This window comes from Triticum aestivum, chromosome 5B (genome assembly GCF_018294505.1).
Source record: "Triticum aestivum cultivar Chinese Spring chromosome 5B, IWGSC CS RefSeq v2.1, whole genome shotgun sequence".
Taxonomy (NCBI): Eukaryota; Viridiplantae; Streptophyta; class Magnoliopsida; order Poales; family Poaceae; genus Triticum; species Triticum aestivum.
Window position 1 is genome coordinate 678617772 of NC_057807.1, and position 19163 is coordinate 678636934.

The 19163-nt window shown below is 50.5% G+C and overlaps 1 protein-coding gene and 1 long non-coding RNA gene across 3 annotated transcripts; one reads left to right on the plus strand and one right to left on the minus strand.

The window, feature by feature from the left end:
- Window positions 1-331: 331 nt before the first annotated feature.
- LOC123117604 (uncharacterized) lies at window positions 332-2819 on the minus strand. Of its 2 annotated transcripts, XR_006457435.1 has the most exons (3): window positions 1446-2819; window positions 1144-1359; window positions 332-716 (listed from the first exon to the last, which is right to left on the minus strand). XR_006457435.1 is itself a non-coding variant. In XM_044538325.1 (2 exons), exons 1-2 carry the CDS (start codon window positions 2707-2709, stop codon window positions 1253-1255), a joined length of 1371 nt encoding a protein of 456 aa, XP_044394260.1. In that variant the 5' UTR covers window positions 2710-2819; the 3' UTR covers window positions 905-1252. The 2 variants fall into 2 exon arrangements, 1 of the variants encoding a protein (XP_044394260.1); XM_044538325.1 differs by lacking the exon at window positions 332-716 and having other exon boundaries at window positions 905-1359.
- An 11234-nt stretch (window positions 2820-14053) lies between these two features.
- Window positions 14054-16673, plus strand: LOC123117605 (uncharacterized). Its single transcript, XR_006457436.1, has 2 exons — window positions 14054-14420; window positions 16124-16673. It is a non-coding gene; the product is annotated as an uncharacterized lncRNA (long non-coding RNA).
- The last annotated feature ends 2490 nt before the right edge of the window (window positions 16674-19163 follow it).

The window sequence follows — 19163 nt, forward strand, 5'->3', positions numbered from 1 at the left end:
AGGGGCGCGGGGAGGGGCTGGAGATGCGCGGAGGTAGGGCCCCCGGCTGCCTCGCTCGGGGAGGCGGCGCGGGGGTACGGGGGCGTGGAGGAGAAGGGGAGCGGGAGGAGGAAGGAGCTGGCTGCTCCGGCGGGCTCCGGCCGCCGCGGCGGCGGCTCCGCGCGGGGGAGCCGGCGGCGGTGGCGGCGGGGAAACCCTAGGAGCGGGGGAGCGGGCGAGGGCCGCGCGGGATAATTTAAGTAGGCAGGGGTAAGCTTTGTACAATTAGAGTATTAGACAATAAGAATAAAAATGTGATGTTTATCACAACAACAACAAGAGTTGATCACAACAATTGTAGTTGGACTGCATAATAGTTATCATAGCAACACCACTATTATTTTGCACACAACAAAATTTACATGAGTAATGCTGATCCCAGTTTACAAGATAGTACAAAAGCAGGTCCATGTCGCAAAAACAAACTACTCAACCAAGACTGTAGAAGAATCAGCGTCACCAAAGGCAGCAGTGGCATGATTGCGTTTTGCTGGGCTACAAGGAAAAGAACGAGCATATTCTTCCTCCTCAACTTGAAAATAAAATGTTGACACAGAATTGATGTCAGAATTAATCCCCATTGTTAGTAGCATCCTCCTACGATGCCAGCACTGCACAGTACAAAACCACCCAGCTGACTCAACTTACCAGGTCATGCAACCCCATCGTTATGTTACCTGTAGATCATTCTATGAAAAGGATAAGTTGTGCAGGAGAACTCTTAGCCCACATTAGATAAATATAAAATTACATGTTTATTGTCAGAAAAAAAGAGGTAATTAAGCTAAAAAACGTAAGTGCAGCATGCACGGATTAGACGGATTAATATCAGAGTTCAAAGACCGAAAGGCATCCCAAAGAAAGCTTAACCATTACACTATGCTCAAACGTAACAAAGAAATATAAAGGAAAGCCAATGAACGAACTAAAGTATTAATAATCAACGTGTCTGTTCCCTGCCTAAGAATTTGACAATGAAATTAACAGTTTCCCTTCAATCAATCTAAAAGCCAACAAATGACGAAACTTCATGACTAATTAATGATTATAGCGATTCTAGAAATGTCAGGCTCAGAATAGAGTAACTCACGCTACCAAACTTACTCGTAAATGGAAGATTACTAAACTGTATCTTCTAGTTTGATAGTTACTCAAACAACAAATCTGAAGCTTTCACTAATCCTCGAAGTCCATGAGCTGTATCATCAACATTTCAGACTTCAGATTCTGTCTGTGAAAGTCGCTGCCGCTTCTTCTCGGACCCATCAAAGTTTCGTGGGGTGTGATGGCAAGCATTTTGCGTCTGTACCTGAGCTCCATCTAGTACACAAAGAGCGGAAAACCATTAGATACATGAGCACTTGCTACTCAATAGATATGATAACAGTGACAGCATATATAGTTACCTGATTTATCATTCAGATATTCGGTCAGCACATATGGAATGTAGGTCGGATCGTAAAGATACAGCCCCTTTGCAGAGCATGGCATAAGCTCTTCCACCGACTTCCTCCTAGTGTCAACAGCGACAATCCATGCAGTTGGGTCCCGCTTATGCAGCGCGGACGCGAGGTAAACAGCATCACCGTCGCCACGCAGAATAGGAGCAGCTACTCTCAGGTCCTTGAGTGGCAGTTTTAAACCACAGGCACTACCTCCTAGCTGAGGGGAGACACTACCGAGCTCATCGGAATGAACCCTGTTCCCCTTGCGCCAACAGTTCCAAGTCAATGCCCTGTACCATGTGATGAGCCTCCAACCAACGGTGACATATTCTTCCCCATCCTCCTGCGGAGGATCGATGGCCAATTCCGAGTCTTGGAGCTCATCCATGTCCCAGGGGTCAGGAAGAGGCGGCACAGTTCTGACTCTAAGTTCTACCAGCTCCTCAAGTTCGACGCATCTCATGTAGCCACGGCTGAAGGTGACGTCGCGAATCGCCCGAGGCAAAGATTGGCCGTAGAGTGGTTTGTTGCTGGGCAGCAGCTTGGGCATCGGGACCAAGCGTGACACGGCTGCCCCGGGTTCGAGCACGTCACAGATCAGGATGCCCTCCCAGAGATCGACCCATCCCAGCAGCCCGCCTCCGAGGGCGATCACCTTGGCGTGATCGATCACAAGCTGTTTCCTGGATAATCCATGGGGGAGCTCCACCTGCAGCAGCTTCTTGGTCCACTTGGACCGCGGCTCGGAGCTGAGGGTGTGGAGATAGTACTGCGAGTCCTTCGTCCCGTAGCTCAGAGCCGCTATGACCAAGTGGTTGCGGCTGGAGACGAAACCGAGGGGCAGATGCAGAAGCTCTGCCCGGGAATAACCAGTGAAGTCCGGGATCAGGTCAAGCGACGGCCGGTCGTCGGGGCCCCTGGCTCGGTAGATGAAGTGCTGCTGCGACTCCGAGTCGCCGGTGGTGAAGTCGGCCCGGATAAGGGCGTGGTCCCCCGCGGAGCAGACGACCTCGGGCGCGTGCGCGAAGGTGGTCGCGTCGCGGCCGGGGCAGCAGACGCAGAAGTGGGAGAGGCGCGGCGGCGCGGCCACCACCAAGGAGACCTGTATGGTGAGGCCCGCCGTCGTCAAGGCCCACGCGGTGGCGGTTCCGTTGCGGGGATCGCTGATGCGGGTGGTCGCGTCGAGGAGGATGAAGTTGGGGAGGCGGGGGTTGCCGGCGGCCATCGTCGCCGTGCGGAATTGGGGATTTGGGCGGTGGGGGTTAGGGTTCGGCCGATCGATCGATCGAGGTTGGGGATTTGGATTTTGGGGGTTAGGGTTCGACAGGGGCACCGTTCAGCTCAGTGGGCCTCGGGTTTTCCTGTTGGGCTTCTGTTCGAACACTTTGGTGACCCCTCAAATGAAAAGCAAAAACACCTCAAAAAAAATGAAAAGCAAAAATAAATAACCACAGAAAATTAGCATGATAATAAAATCTATAAAAAGAAAGGCCTACATAAAATTGCACTGCTCAACTAGTACAAAATAAAAAGGTGCCTACATGATAAAAATATGGCAACAAGATTTTAATACGTTTTTAATGATAAAATGATCCAACAAATTAAAAATCTAATAAAAATAAAAAAGAAGAATTGACATGATGGAAATACCATAAATGCTGTGACATTTTTGTTTTTGCCAAGGCAACGTAAAAATCACTCACGTAGCAAAAATTGAAGGGAAAATGTTCTCTAGTGCACGAAGACACACACAAAAAAAACACAAGTAGCCCTACCCCCCTCCCCCACGTATCTATCTAAATTGACGGGTGGGGCTCATAGAAAACACACAACAATCTCAGAATAGATCATCCGTACTTTTTACTCCAATCCAAAGTAATTAACACAAGTAGGATGTAAGGTGTTATCTACTTAGACATCACGAACATGGGCCAGGGTGAAACATTCGCGACAAGTGAGGGAGTCCTGGATTAGGGGGTATCCGAACAGCCGGACTGTATACAACGTCCGGACTATTGAAGCGTGAAGATACAAGACTCAAGACTTCGACTTGTGTCCGGATGGGACTTTCTTTGGCGTGGAAGGCAAGCTTGGCGATCCGGATAATATATTTCCTTCCTTGTAACCGACTCCATGTAAACCTTAGCCCTCTCTGGTGTCTATATAAATCGGAGAGGTTGGTCCTTAGAAGGCCGATCACAATTACAATCATACCATCATAGGCTAGCTTCTAGGGTTTAGCCTCTACGATCTCGTGGTAGATCTACTCTTATACTATCCATATCTTCAATATTAATCAAGCAGGAAGTAGGGTTTTACCTCCATCGAGAGGGCCCGAACCTGGGTAAACATTGTGTCCCTTGCATCCTGTTACCATCAGCCTAAGACGCACAGATCGGGACCCCCTACCCAAGATCCGCCGGTTTTGACACCGACATTGGTGCTTTCATTGAGAGTTTCTCTGTGTCGTCGCTACAGGGCTCGATGGCTCCTTCAACCATCATCAAAAACACGGTCCCGGGTGAGACCTGTCTCCCCGGACAGATCTTCGTGTCCGGCGGCTTCGCCCTGCGGGCCAATTCGCTTGGCCATCTGAAGCAGATCGATAGCTACGCCCCTAGCCACCAGATCAGGATCGGAAACCTGAACTGCACGGCGGACATCCGCGGAGACTGGATCTTCGACGGATTCGGGCCTACCAGGAGCACCGGACAGTCACGACGAGCACGGCTTAGACCTGTTGCGGACAAAGCTCGAGGTATCACCCCCACAGTAGCCTCGGACCTAAATCTGGAGCAGGCTGTGTTGCCTAAGGACGGGCGGCTGGACCCCGCCCCGCAGGTCGCGCACTCATCGGCGGTGGAGCCGAACACGGGCCTTACCTCTGTGGTGGCCTGTGAATCCGGACCCCCGTATTCGTATCCGGATGTTGGTTCCAGTCCACGCACTCCCGAGCCAGTCGAGCCAGGTTGGGCTCCGGTAACGGAGTTCACCGCTGCGGATATCTTCCAGCACTCACCCTTCGGCGACATGCTGGACTCATTAAAGTCTCTCTCTTTGTCAGGAGGCTCTTGGCCGAACTATGTCCGGCTCAAGTGGGAAGCAGGCGATGAAGGAATTCATTGCCCACCCACCACCCAATTCATTGCCACAGTCGATGATTTAACCGGCGTACTGGACTTCAACTCTGAAGACATCGACGGTATAGACGACGATGCAGGAGAAGAACATGAACCACCGCTCACTGGGCGGTGGACAGTCGCCTCTCCCTATGATATATATATATATATATGGCGGGCACTCCGAAGGAAACCAATGGCGATGAGGCAGCGGAGGATAATCCCTCAGGGAGAAAAGCAAAGCATGGGCGTCGTCGGCGCCGCTCCAAGCCCCGCCACAGCAATACCGGCCCAGAAGACGAAAACAATCCGGATGGCACCGAAGATGAATATAACCCTAGTCGGCCTGCCTTTAAGAAGGCCGGACTGGCCACTGTGGGATACTTGGAGAGGGACAACTATATGCCCCCCTCCGAGGACGAGGCAAGCCTCGGCAATGACGAATTCGGCGTGCCTGAAGATCCTGTGGAACAAGCTCGCTTCGAGCGACGGCTCATGGCCACGGCAAGGAGCCTGCAAAGGAAGCAACAGCAGCTTAAAGCTGACCAAGATTTGCTGGTGGACAGATGGACCAAGGTCCTGGCCACTGAAAGATACGGACCCGACCACCCCAACCTAAGTAGGAGAACCCAAGGCACATGCCCCGACGTCAACACATCACTACGGTCCAAAACGATATGAAGGACACACGAAGAAGCATCCTCAAGCCTCGGCGCAATGGTTATAAGAGTCAAGTCAGGAAAGCTGGTGCCAATTCCAGCAACTCCCAGTCCGGTCAGCGGACAAAGAACAGCTCAGACCTATCCGGCCCGAGCCACACACTCGATCAACCATGTGAAATTCATGGTACTCCTAGAAGGACGGCAAAACATACCAATAGAGAATGCCGGATCCTCAAAACAAAGCGGCTGGTCACGTGCCGGAAACAATGAAGGGAGGCATCTGGTCAAGAGCACCCCCCCCCCATAGCATAAAAGTACGGTTGATCGCCCCCGACCGCATTAACCACAACAACTCAATTGCAGTGCCTCTGGACATAGCAAACCGGGGGCTCCATAACACATAAAACCCCCGCAGGTGTGAAACCACAAACAACATCTCCTAAAAGATGCTAGGGGCAAAGGCCAAGTTTTATTGGCCCACCACTCTAAATGGTTGTCTTCGGATCACCAAAAAATGCTACGCCAAAGAATAAATCTTCGGCACCTTCCCACCATGCGGTAATTTACCGTATGCTAACGGGATGAACCACGTTGACTAGATTCCACGTGGTAAATCACTCAGGCCAACACCATGTGATGCAATCACACCTATGGTCAAGGCCGAACCCCGCCCTCAGAGCGGAAATCATACAGCTGCCGGAGTAGTGAGTCGCGCATGCCTATCAAAATTTTGATATGACAGCCAACTATCCGGACACCAACTGAGGAGTCCGCGCTACCCAATGGTATAACGGCTGGGTTTACCAGGGTCCGATCAGGAGCCCTCGGACCAACCACAAGAGGACGCTCGGCTACCTCCAAGTATTTGCCTTTACAAACTAACTTTGACGCGGAACAGGATTAGTGACGTGGAATCGGCCAGGACACACAAGGAGCCCCCCTAAAAGAAGGCAGTCTGGATTCACTGTTGATCCACTCACAACTCCCTCCAGTCCGGCCATCACAGGTTCCGCCAAAAAACACCTCTTTTCATAATCATACATCGCACTCATATGCATAGACATATCATCTTACTACAATGCATAGACTTAAATAACACTTACCGGCTGTCGCTTTTCATCGACACCTCGTGTTACGCCCGATTATGCCAGGGGCTTCATAGTACGGCAATAAAGTTCGACCACCTTCTCGGTCGCTTGGCACCCCGAACTTATAGCACTATATGCATCAACTCCAAATCATGTCTTGGGTCATTGGTTGGGTTTTCCCGGCTCCCTTGTTTTGGTACCTTACGTTCCGTTATATCGGCTAAGATAGCGCAGGGAGAACTACTGCGATTGTGTCCCGGATCTGCCGGACGAGCACCTTAGTAGAGAAAGCCGAAAACCGACTGTCATGATATAGCGAGAGCTGGTCAGCTATTTTAGAGGTTGTAAAATCCTTAAAGATTTATTCCGCACAACGCCATTATAAATGCAGAGTGCGACGGATCGGTCTTCTGATCAGGCGCCAATAGAGCCCCTAGTTCGGCCTTCCGAACACTAGGGGCTACGCCGACCATACTCGAATTCCTATGGCTAAGTGAGAGTAATAAAGCCTTATAGTCCGATTGCCTGGTTCGTGGTGAGAAACACCTCCTTAAAAGGACCCAAATATGGGATAAAGAGCGTTCAGATATATCCCGAACACCCCCGTCTTCTTTTTACGTGGGGGCAGAAGCCGACGACTGGCCAACTCTCAGGATTTACATACAATAAACAGCCGCACAGGAAGAACATGTGTTCAAACAAAACAGGCAATATATAATAAAAATGCCATTGTCCCATATTACAAAAAGCGGCATGAATGCCCTCAGGAAAATATAATGTCTTTGGTACATTTATCCGCCGCAAGGCGGGCTCCCTTCAGTACACCTTCATAGTACAGTTCGGACTTGCGATGCTCCTTACCCTCTGGCGGCCCCTCAGTCATCAGCTTCTCCGCGTCAAGCTTCCCCCAATGCACTTCTGCACGGGCAAACGCCATACGCGCACCCTCTATACAGACCGATCGCTTAACAGCATCAAGCCGAGGACAGGCGCCCACAATCCGCTTCACGAGCCCTAAGTAACTGCTCGGAATTGGCTCCGCCGGCCACAGCCGGACAACCAAGTCCTTCATGGCTAGTTCGGCCGCCTGCTGCAGTTCAACCAGCTGCTTCAGCTGATCGATAAAGGGCACCAAATAGTTCGGCGCCAAATACTGCGACCAGAAATCCCTCTCCGCAGACTTCTTTTCCTTGGTTCGGTAGAATTGGGCGGCATCTGATATGCTGCGAGGAAGATCCGCAAACGCCCCTGGAAAAATAAGAATTCAGCTTGCCGCTTAGAATTCTTCCCATTATCATGAACAAATGGCTAAGAATACAGAAGGCCTTACCAGCCGCAACTTTCCGGGCCTCCTGAATGTCTCGTACAGCACCTCAGGCTTCTTCCCGAGCATCTTCCGCGGCTTGGAGAGCTTGGGCGAGTTCGGATTCTTTCCCTATTAGACTCTACTCCAAGCCCTTGCTTTTCTTCACAGACTCCTGGAGCTCCCGCTCAGCTGTGATAACCCTGACCTCGTGTTTTTCACGAAGTGCCTGTTCGGCGGTAGCCTTCTCGTTGGCATCAGCCACATCCTTCTTCAGTGCCTCATATTCGGCACTCGCTCCTAGGGCATACAACACAAATACTTTCCAATAAGCACAATTACTTATTCGTGCCTAATGCAAGACAATGTTTCACCATACCTTGCTTAACCTCTAATTGCTTCCTCACGCGGCCAAGTTCTTCCTTGGCCCGTTCCAGGCTCCGCTTCAGCTCGTACACTTCCGCATTACGAGCGGTCGTCTTCTCCGCAGACGCCTGGTTTCAAACAAAGAGGTACACGTCATTAACAAAAGTTCCCACGAAAATAGAGGATTTGATCCCCTGCCCGGCTCTCTTTTTCGCCGGACAGTGTATCAGGGGCTACTACTCATATTATGATGATTCCTCAAAGGTTTCTTAGGAAACATACCTCAAAGGCCTTTATAAGGCCAAGGCAGGACTCGTTCAGCCCGCTCTCGGCAGACTGAATCTTTTCAACCACCGCACCCATAAGGGTCTGATGCTCATCGACGATAGACGCGTTCTTTAACGCTGTCGACAGACCGCCTGGCAACTCTGCTTGAACAGTGGTTGCCGGTGGAGTAGGCAAGCCTCCCACCGTTGAAGGTGGCTGCTCGCCCGATCCGGGAGCCTTAGAGGTCTCCTGGACCTTGTCCGGCTGTGGGCCGAACCCAAGATCGCCCCCGCTGTCGGCACACTCAGGGGCCATCGCTCCCGTGTGTTCGGCTCCAGTGATATGCCCCCCTGGTCCGGGCCCTGTTGAGACGACACCTCAGTGTCGCGCCGGGACTTTGGGGAAGGGACCTCTGGAGGCGTCTCGCTCGCCAAGGCGTCCGAGCTCAGCGAATCCTCCGATGAGGACTGTCCGGCGCGAGACCTTGCCGGACTGTGCAAAATATAGCAACAGTTAAAACTACTATACCCAAAAACAATCCCAGACGCATATGCGTGTTCGGATTTCGTATACTTACGACTTCTCCAGGGGCTGGGCCCTGGGATACCACTCCGGTCTGCTATCGGCAGCCGTGGTGGATGCCCCTGGGAGGGAACCTTTCCTCCTCTTGGGCGATTCGGCCTCCAGGGACGAGGAAGCTGCACGCTTCTTCCCACCTTCAGAGTGAGGCTCGTCCTCCTCTGCTTCTTCCTCTTCGTCTTCCGAAGAAGGAGCATCGCTTGAGTCTTTGGATTTTGCGTCCAAAGCCTCGCGGCGACGGAGGCCACTCCGGGTCTTCTTGACCCTCTTGGAGGCCTCCTTCTTTGGCGCCTCGTAAGGCGCGGGGACCAGCATCTTCGTCAGAAGAGGTCCGGCCGGTTCCTCCGACAGCGGGGCCGGACAATATATCCGCTCCACCTTCTTTATCCATCCCTGAGGTCACGATGAAACACGATTAAGATATCTCCCTCATGACATGCCGACTGAAGCATGAATGGACAGAGCGTGGCTGTAACTTACCGAGCTTGCAGAATGGGATAATTGATACCCACGGTCCTCGGCGGAGCCCGGCCACAATTTGCCGGACTTGAAGTGCACCTTCCAGATATCCTTGTGGGAGGAATCATAGAGCTCCTGAAGGGTTTGGTGCTCGGTAGGGTCGAACTCCCACAGAGTGCAGGCTCGGCGCTGACAAGGGAGAACCAGGCGAACTAGCATCACCTGGACTACATCGACGAGTTTGACGTCCCTGTCAACCACACTCTGAACGCGCGTCTGGAGCAGTGACAGCTCATCGGACGAGGACTAGTTCGGGCCCTTCTTGGGCCAGGACGTGAGCCGCAGTGGAGCTCCGGATCTGAACTCAGGAACCGCAGCCCACTTTTTGCTGCGTAGTTCGGTGATATAAAACCACTGCTACTGCCACTCCTTGACGGAGTCGTTGAAGGCGCCCTTCGGCCAAACGGCCTTGGGCATCTTGCTCACCATGGCGCGGCCGCACTCGGCGTGTTCGCCACTCACCACCTTGGGCTTCACATTGAAAATCTTCAGCCACAGGCCGAAGTGAGGCGAAAATCGGAGAAAGGCCTCGCACACGACGATGAACGTCGAGATATTGAGGAAAGAATTAGGGGAAAGATCATGAAAATCAATCCCATAGTAATACATGACTCCGTGAACAAATGGGTGAAGGGGAAACCCGAGCCCGCGGACGAAGTGGGGAAGGAACACGACTCTCTCGTGGGACTCCGGAGTAGGGACGACCTGTCCCGCCGGTGGGAGACGGTGGCCGATCTTCTTGGCCAGATACCCGGCTTCCCGGAGCTTCTTAATATCCTTCTCCTGGATGGTAGAGGCCATCCATTTGCCTCCTGCTCCAGATCCGGACATCTTTGGAAAATCCCTCTTTGATGGAAAAGGAGAATGCCTGGGCGTTAGGGCTCGAACAGAGGGAAATGAGCTAGCGGAAGGAGAAGGCGTGGGTAAAGAGGAAGAAGCCTTATCTCTTTATAGGGACGGCAAAAGCTTTTTGCGCCTCCCCACTTGCCTAGCGGAACCCGCTCGTTCCCCACTCGCCATGATTGGCGGCGCGGTTGGATTACCCATACCCGCATTGATGAAGATCCCGTGATAAGGGGACACGATCTCTTCTTTGACAAGACGTGTCAAGGAAACCACCTCGCAATATGCGCTGTGGCTGGTTGTGGGAAAACGGTTCGAATAATGACCCGACCGCAATGACGCGTCACGTTGCCTAAAAAGTTGTCAGTAGATTGCGTTTGTGAAGATACCATTCTCTCTACGATGGCGTGTGAAGATCATTTTGTGGATCCGGACACGGTTCAAGTGTTCGATAATTACTTTGGAGTATTTGGAGAAGGAACCCGCCCTACAATGCCGAAGACAAGACTGGGCGCCGAACTCATCGTCATTGAAGCCTGGTTCAGGGGCTACTGAGGGAGTCCTGGATTAGGGGGTATCCGGACAGCCGGACTGTATACAACGTCCGGACTATTGAAGCGTGAAGATACAAGACTCAAGACTTCGACCCGTGTCCGGATGGGACTTTCATTGGCGTGGAAGGCAAGTTTGGCGATCCGGATATTATATTTCCTTCCTTGTAACCGACTCCATGTAAACCCTAGCCCTCTCCGGTGTCTATATAAACCGGAGAGGTTGGTCCTTAGAAGGCCGATCACAATTACAATCATACCATCATAGGCTAGCTTCTAGGGTTTAGCCTATATGATCTCGTGGTAGATCTACTCTTGTACTACCCATATCTTTAATATTAATCAAGGAGGAAGTAGGGTTTTACCTCCATCGAGAGGGCCCGAACCTGGGTAAACATTGTGTCCCTTGCTTCCTGTTACCATCAGCCTACGACGCACAGATCGGGACCCCCTACCCGAGATCCGCCGGTTTTCACACCGACAACAAGCCAGATCGTCAGACTGGGCAGCATGGAATACACTAAGGATTCTCGCGAAGAGCATGGAGAACATTCGGCGAACAAGCAGGACGAATGACTTGGATGACAAACACAAAGATCAGCATACCTACTCCAAATATGGCGACGTAGGTAATCACGATGTATGTCACGCCGTCGATACCACCCGTACGCGATGTGCAACGCATACACCCTACTTTCCCGATAGGGTAATGGCTCATCATTTCTTGATGGGCTTCAAGATCGTTAGTGTCAAAAAATATGATGGGTCAACAGACCCCTTGGTTCGGAATCGCTGGATCGAGGACTATATCTCGCGATCCACGTGGCAAACGGCGATGATTTACACACCATCAAATAGTTGCCGCTAAGATTGCAGGGCTCGGCTCGACACTGGCTACACACTCTGCCTCTAGGGTGGATCGACTCATGAGCCGCGCTCGAGGCCGAGTTCATGAAAAATTCCATGGCACTTATGTTAAGACCCCGGATGCCGAAGACTCGACCCTCATAGTGCAGAAGCTGGGTGAGCCCATACGTAAATTCTAGATTCGTTTTCTTAAAAAGAAGAATGAAGTCATCTATTGTAGTGCCACAGAATCTCTCGTGGTGATCAGGAACAACAACAACAACAACAACAACAACAACAACAACAACAACAACAACAACAATGAAAATGGCTATCCAGATACTTCAGTCGTTACAAAGTCGAGGACCATGGCCGAACTCACAGTCATGATGACCAAATTCTGCGCTAGAGAGGACAACAATAACGGAGACATCAACATACCAACGATAACGGAGACAGGCAGCAACCTGGGCCAAGCAATGCCGGCCAGAAACAATTCAATCTGAGGTGAAGGACATCAACATAATCTATGCCTCCCACTTTACAAGAAGGGAATGAAAGCGCGCGCTTCGTGAAGTATACTACATGGGGACAGCGGGTCCAAAATATCATGGTCAGAAATTGATAGACATTATTTTCAAAATCATGTACAAGTTTTGATTTGGGACCAATTTTCAAATTTTATGAATACTTTTTAAATTATGTGAACATTTTTCCTATGCTATTTTAAATATGGTAAATAAAAACTCACCGCTAAAAAAAGGAGATCTGCCCCAACGCTAAATGTGCCTTGACGATCGTACTTATATTTGGCATCCTATATTCTACTCCCTCCATTCCTAAATATTTGTCTTTTTAGACATTTCAAATGAACTACCACATACAGATGTATATAAACATATTTTAGAGCGTAGATTCACTCAGTTTGCTCTGTATGTAGTCATTTGTTGAAATCTCTAGAAAGACAAATATTTAGAAACGGAAGGAGTATATACATAAGAGATTGATCCCTACTATCTTATTTATCTGAACATGTAATCTATCCACATCATCAAATAGGCCTATCATGTAAAAATGCTTTCCCAGCAATTCTTTATGCGCGTGCTCTCTCTAACTTTTCGTGCACATGCAGCCTGCCACAAATAACCATCAACTATTTATTTTCATGCACTCTCAAGTAGACACGTCATTCTAGGTGTCCTTTGCTATCTATATATGTCTTGGTGGCACCCAATCCACTCTAGACGTCTAGCACGAGGTCTCATCTAACCATTATGTTAGAATTCATGTTTGTTAGTGTGATCGTTTGATTCCAAAAGCCCAAACAATTGTCTTTTTTCATTCTCATTCTCTTGTGTTTCTTGCCCATATCTCTTGCTTTCCATAGGCCACAAAATTGCACTAGATGCCTTTGTTCTCTCGAACCTGTGATGTTCCAAGCAGCCTTTTAATCCCAATTTAATTTCGTTGATCAAGGTTATTTTACTTTTTAAGATCCATTGTTCCCATGCAACCTTTTACTTTCATTTTGGTTCCATTACATACACCTAGGTAGCTAATCAAACTTTTTTTGAACACAATACAAACGAAGTCATTCACATACACGAGCACACAATCGGCCCTACGAACGCACGCACGCACACCCTACCCCTATGAGCACCTCCGAGAGACTAAGCCGGCATAACATCTTGACATTTTACAAAGTCACCATCGGCGCCTCGCAGTCGACGGGAACGTCTCCTCCCGCTATACGAACATTGCCGGAAGCCTGAAATAAATCCAAGAAATATGCAAACACCAATGTCAAATCTAGGATTTGAACTCTGGTGGACTGAGAATACCATTGTCCTTCTAACCATCCAACCATAGGTTGGTTTGCCTAATCAAAACTTTTATGATGAAACTAAACTTCACCAAATGGGGAAGCATGCATGGTTGCACGTCAGATAAGACAAACAAAAAGAATTTGATCTACCTGGGTATATTGTAATGAATGGTTGTAGTACACTGCACATCATTGATTCGGTGAGAAGCATGATTTACTCAGCATTGGGCTTAATGATGATTTATAAGCGACCTTCTCTTTTTGTATAGAAAATAAAATTATGAGTGAACTTGTATTTAGGAATTTAGGAATTGTAATGAATGGCATGCTATAATTTAGGAATTTTGTCTATCAACGACATCATATCATCAATAGCCCTCATAAAACTGAATTGTATCATGATCGTCCGGTGAACTTTTTTACTAGTACTTCCTTTGTAAAGAAATACAGTATAAAAGATCGTTTGATCTAAATGATCTTACATTTTTTAGAAGAAAACGAACTTACATTATAGTTTACAAGAGGGAGTACTACCTATTCTTACTCGGCCCATTAGCTCAGCTCTCGGCCCATGCCAGCCACGGCTATCAGTATCACAGACCCACACCCACACTCGGCAGCAGGGGGATCGGACAGGAAGCTCCAGCCTCCAACCCTACCGAGCGGATCGGCGGACGCGGGGCAAGCTGCGGCCGGCGACCAGCGTGGCGGCGCCACTGGTTGCCCTGGCCGGCAGGAAGTGCCGCGCACCCGCGCGGCCGTGTACTCAGCTAGCGAGCCTGGGACTGCGGGTCTGCGGCGCCTGCGCCCACGCGCCGACGGCCGGATCTCAGCTCGTGCGGCTGTTGAGCGGCGAACCTATAGTCGGCGTTCAGTAAGCAGGAAGCAGCAGCCTGCGCCGGCGACGCACCAGGAGCCAGAAGCCAGGCGCCCGCATTTGGCATCTGTCCTTGGAGAAAAAAATTAAGGTAAATTTGAATTCCTTCAGAATATTTTGCCAAGCCAGACTAGTACTCTAATAACTACAGTAGTTCATGAACTGTTAATTGATGTCCAAATACAACTTAGTTGCAGATTTATGAATATGCACAATTTTTACTCAAGCAGTCCTCCTGTGACCCGAACCTGTCATAGTTCATGTCGAATCAACTATAGCAAACTTTGCAAAGGAAAGACCAAAATATTTGGACTAATATGATTATAGCAGACAATGGCACTTTTGGTAGAAATACTTAAATTTTGGTTCAAAATATGATATTTTTCCAACAGCTCATAAAGATTTCAGTAAATACGATATGTTCCCGGTAGTAACCTGTGAAATTTTTGAGCTTATTTGCACAAACGGATTAGCAGATAATGGCTATTTACCGAAATAGGCTTGCGCCCCGCTATATTAATATAGCAATCACCCGATATAACCAGAAGTTCGACGCTGGGGCAAACAGCACAACCATGCCCAAAAGAAAAACAAGAGAAAAGCAAAAGAAAGAAATACCGGCAGCACCGGATGAACGAAAGCTGAAGCATCCCGCAACCGTTGCGCCCACCGGAGATATCCACCACGCTCCAATGCCATCGAGTCGCCGCGAACCAAGCAACACCTTCAAGAAGGACCGCGACGACGACGACGCTGCTGCCCGGACGAATCCTAGGATTTCTCCCGGTACACGGAGGGAAGCGGGGGAGAGGTACTCCCGACGCCCTTCAAGAAGGTTGATGGCGCCCGCAGGCGTCACCGCGTCGGTGCCGGGCGGACCCGAGAGGGATTTCTCCCTACCCCTCAAACCCACAACCCAGGACCAACCGGCGGCTCCACCACGCCAACCGCCCACCACCCTGCGCCACCACAATCACGAGGACACCACCGTCGCCTCTCCATCGAAGACACTGCGAGGCCGGCCGAACCAAACGAGACCACCGCCGATAGGGACCAGGAGCACCACAGCCACGTGGGAGGGGACAACCTCCACTGGCACAAGCAGTAGCAGTCCGGACGCAGGCGCGGGAGCACGCCGGACCCCCTGCCCAGCAGGGCCCAGAACGGGCCCGTTAAGCTCCTGCCGCCGTGTTGCAGCCGACGCAGCGCGGAGCCGCCGATCCCAATGACCGCATCCCGACAGCCCAGCCGGAGGAGACCCGCCGGAGGCCAGACCAGCCCGCCCTGACCCAGATCGGACCCAAAAGGGCCCAGATCTGGGCCTGCAGGGCTCCGCCGGCCGACCCACGCCGTCAGCCGCCACCGCCGCCAAAGGACCGCGCCGCCGCCGCATATGCGCCCGATCTACATCGGAGCACCGCCCGCCGAGGTGCACCATCGCCAGAAACCGCCGCCAGAGCCGGGGAACCGCGAGGGGAAGTGGAAGAGGGCCGCCACCGCCGGCCTCGCCACGGCGCTGCGCGGGCAACGCCCGGCCACGCCAGCCGGCGGCAGCGGCGGGAGACGGGGTGGGAGGAGGGGGCTAGGTGGCGAGGGGAGGGAGGGGACGAGAGGATGAGCCTAGCTCGTGTGTTCACAAGTGTGCCACCGATAATGGCTATTTCACGAGACAGATTCAAATTTTGAGCTTATTTGGACAAACGGATTAGCAGACAATAGTGATCTAGGAAAATTTGAGCTTATTTGGACAACATGATTAGGAGGTAATGGTTGTTTACTTGTTTTCCTCTCCAGTTTTCCCGCGGTCAACTTTGAGCCCACCCTCCACTTTCTTCCTAGATTCGCCACTGGCCCTGCCCGGTGCACTTTGGCACACCGGTGGGAAGCCAAGTTGGAATTTCAATGGCGTCCAGGTTCAATGTGATCGTCAAGGTGAGTGCTTGTCGCGACATCAACGTAGAGGTTAATAAGTTAACCAGCGTTGAAAGGCTGAAGGAGCTCATCGAGGACGAAGCGGAAATCCCCGCCGCGTTTCAGCGGATGTTCCTCAAAGGAAAGGAGCTTGACGATGACTGCGAGATGATTGACTACGGCGTCGTGGAAGGCTCTGTCTTCATGGTTATCAGCCGCAAATTTATTTCCTTGCATCGATCTAGTAGTAACAATAAAGATAGGAGTCCATCATCGTCTTAGATTTCATCGAGGCATCAGGCAGTGCTTGTGTTACTAGTGATGGTTTCAGTTGATGCTTAGTTTTGTTTTGGCAGGATCAGATTTATATATGTAATCCACGAATGAGCAAATGTATATTGTCGTGTATGTGTTTGGGTATGTCATGGTTAAATCCTTATGCGTGGGTAACATGCGCTTTTGCTGAGTGGCGCAAAGAGAAAACTTCATTGTGAGTCGGCTGCCTCTTGAGTTGATTTATTTACAAGTTGTTTCAAAGGAAAACTAGAGAAGTAGTCATATTTGTCTTGGTTCGTCGGTAAATTTTTGTCACTGGGCACGTTGTCCACTGCCCGCATCCCCGCGTAGGTGCGGACACATCCTCGGATGCATAGCCGTCATGAATTCCGTAAAAGCCGTCATAGAAGTAGTCAGAATTATAAGTTCTGCAAAGCCACGCTGCCGCAGAACGCCTTCACGTTCGCGGCCGCTGCGTGGTTGTACATGTGGTCGAGGACCATCATGTTTAGAACATCTCTAGCAGATCCCATAAAAGCGATTAAACCTTGGTATTTACTATACAAGTTAAGAAAATGCCTTCAATAGATTCTGTAAAACAGCATATCCAATAAACAGGCTTCCCTATATTCAAGCCACGATCCGTTATATCTAGAGGATTTCAGCTGTTTATGGAGGATCTTGTAAACCGGTCAACGCCGGAGCAGGGGGCCTCGTGACGCCGCGCACGAGCAGCGAGCAGGCGGAGGAGCTTGCCGGTGGCTGGCCGGAGCATTGCCGGAGCATGCGCCGGGCTGGAGCGTCAACAGGGCATCGCCGAAGAGTTGCCGGGACATCGCCGGAGCAGGCAGCGGGCCAAATCAGGCGGTAGGCCGGAGCGGCGCCGTTCTGACCGGTCGGAGTTCGAGTTCGTCCATGCGTGCATCTCAAGGAAGAAGAAGCGTGAGGAGAAAAAAGAAGAAGAAAACGTTTACGGTATGGGTTTATGGGATCTGTTCTGCCCGATGCCTTGGGATATCGTAAGTTCGTTTTAGGAAGCATGTGTACTGTTTTTTACAGGTGATGCTTTACGGGGTCTGCTAGAGTGCTCTTAGCCCGTCCCAAGCACCGTGTGTGCTGGTTTGCAAGCGCGCTTGCCGGCTCGACAAACGTTGTCTTCCAGTCCACCGATGAGGGGTCGAACAACTCGCATATGCATGTCATCACTGATCCGACCGGGTCTCCATTGAACAAGGCAAGCGCCAGCTGAAATGCTGTCTGTGCCACGAGCAGGAGGAGGCGAGGCACCGGGAGGAAGAGGGCGTGGAGGCGGAGGGACACGCCCGCCCAAGAGGGTGGACTTGGCCAGCGTCTGCGGTGCGTGAGTGTTCACCAGTGGAGAGCCATGCCTACCGGTGATTTGGATCACGACGAGAACGACTCCCTCAACTCCGTTCTCTTGAACGCTTCCGCACGCGATCTACAAGGGTATGTAGATGTATCTCTCTCTCGTTGCTAGATGAACTCATAGATGGATCTTGGTGAACGTAGGAAAATTTTATTTTATGCAACGTTCCCCAACAACACATCCTTGTTGGTCTCCAACAAAGCTGATAAAACAGCTAAGGAAGACTATCTTGAAGACAGTGAGACAACCCCAAAGTCCTGTCTTGGTTTAGTGTTGGAGTTACTGGCCACTACCGCTTGCACAAGCTATTCAAACTCAATGTCTGAATCAGTTCGGTTTCTTGAGTCTCAACTACAAGCTGAAAGACATCGATCAGCTATCCTGCGACAAGAAGCGGAAGGACTGCGGAAGTCCCTGGAGCATTCAGATGCATACTTTCTGGTGCAACAGCAAGCGTTGGAGGATTTTAGCGCCAAACAGGATAAAGCTAATAAGCTTGCTAAGCTTATTGCCAGCATGGTGGATACCACATTTCTTGAGCTCTTCGAAAGTTGTTTCAGTTATGCTCTTGTTTTGCTGTTGCGTTTATTTGCACTGGTGGCCAATTTTGACGACCAATATATGTAATATGCTACTTTGTTCCCTATATTTGCACTGGTTGCGAACTTTGATGCCCAGTGGATGTAATATGTGTAATAGCGGTAATAGGCTAGCGTTAATTGCTTGCTTATTTATTTCCTTATTGTCTTGTTTAGTTGTTTGCTTGTAGTCACTGCAGTTCTTTTTTTTTGTTTTTCTAGTGGCCACAATAACCTATCTTTGGAAACTAGGCCAAAATAATCATGGCAACACACGGACTGTTGTAACCATGGGCCTGCTGTGGGCCGTATGATCCATGGGCCTTCTACGGGCCATAGGATCCATTGACCTTCTATACGGGTCGTAGGGTCCATGGGCCTTCTACGGCCCGTACGATCCATGGGCCTTTTACGGGCTGTAGGATCCATGGGCCTTCTACTGGGCGTATCATCATTTCGCCAATCATGGGTCGTATTATTTGTGGACAATAACGGGCCGTTTATTGGCCGTATTTGATAACTCTATGAAAACAGCCCAACGGGTTTTTTTCAACATGAAAACGGCCCAACGTATTAACGGGCCACAAACGGGCCGACTGTAACCACGGGCTGAATTTGGCCCACAAGCAGAAAATGACAGTAACGGGCCGTAAGTAACCGAATGCTGGAAATGAGCCCGAGA

Bases quoted from the DNA above. Each gene is read 5' to 3' on its own strand.
- LOC123117604 (XM_044538325.1), bottom strand. From the start codon at position 2,709: ATGGCCGCCGGCAACCCCCGCCTCCCCAACTTCATCCTCCTCGACGCG. The intron at 1,360-1,445 runs GTAACTATATAT...TTTGTGTACTAG, and splicing joins ATATCTGAATGATAAATCAG to ATGGAGCTCAGGTACAGACG.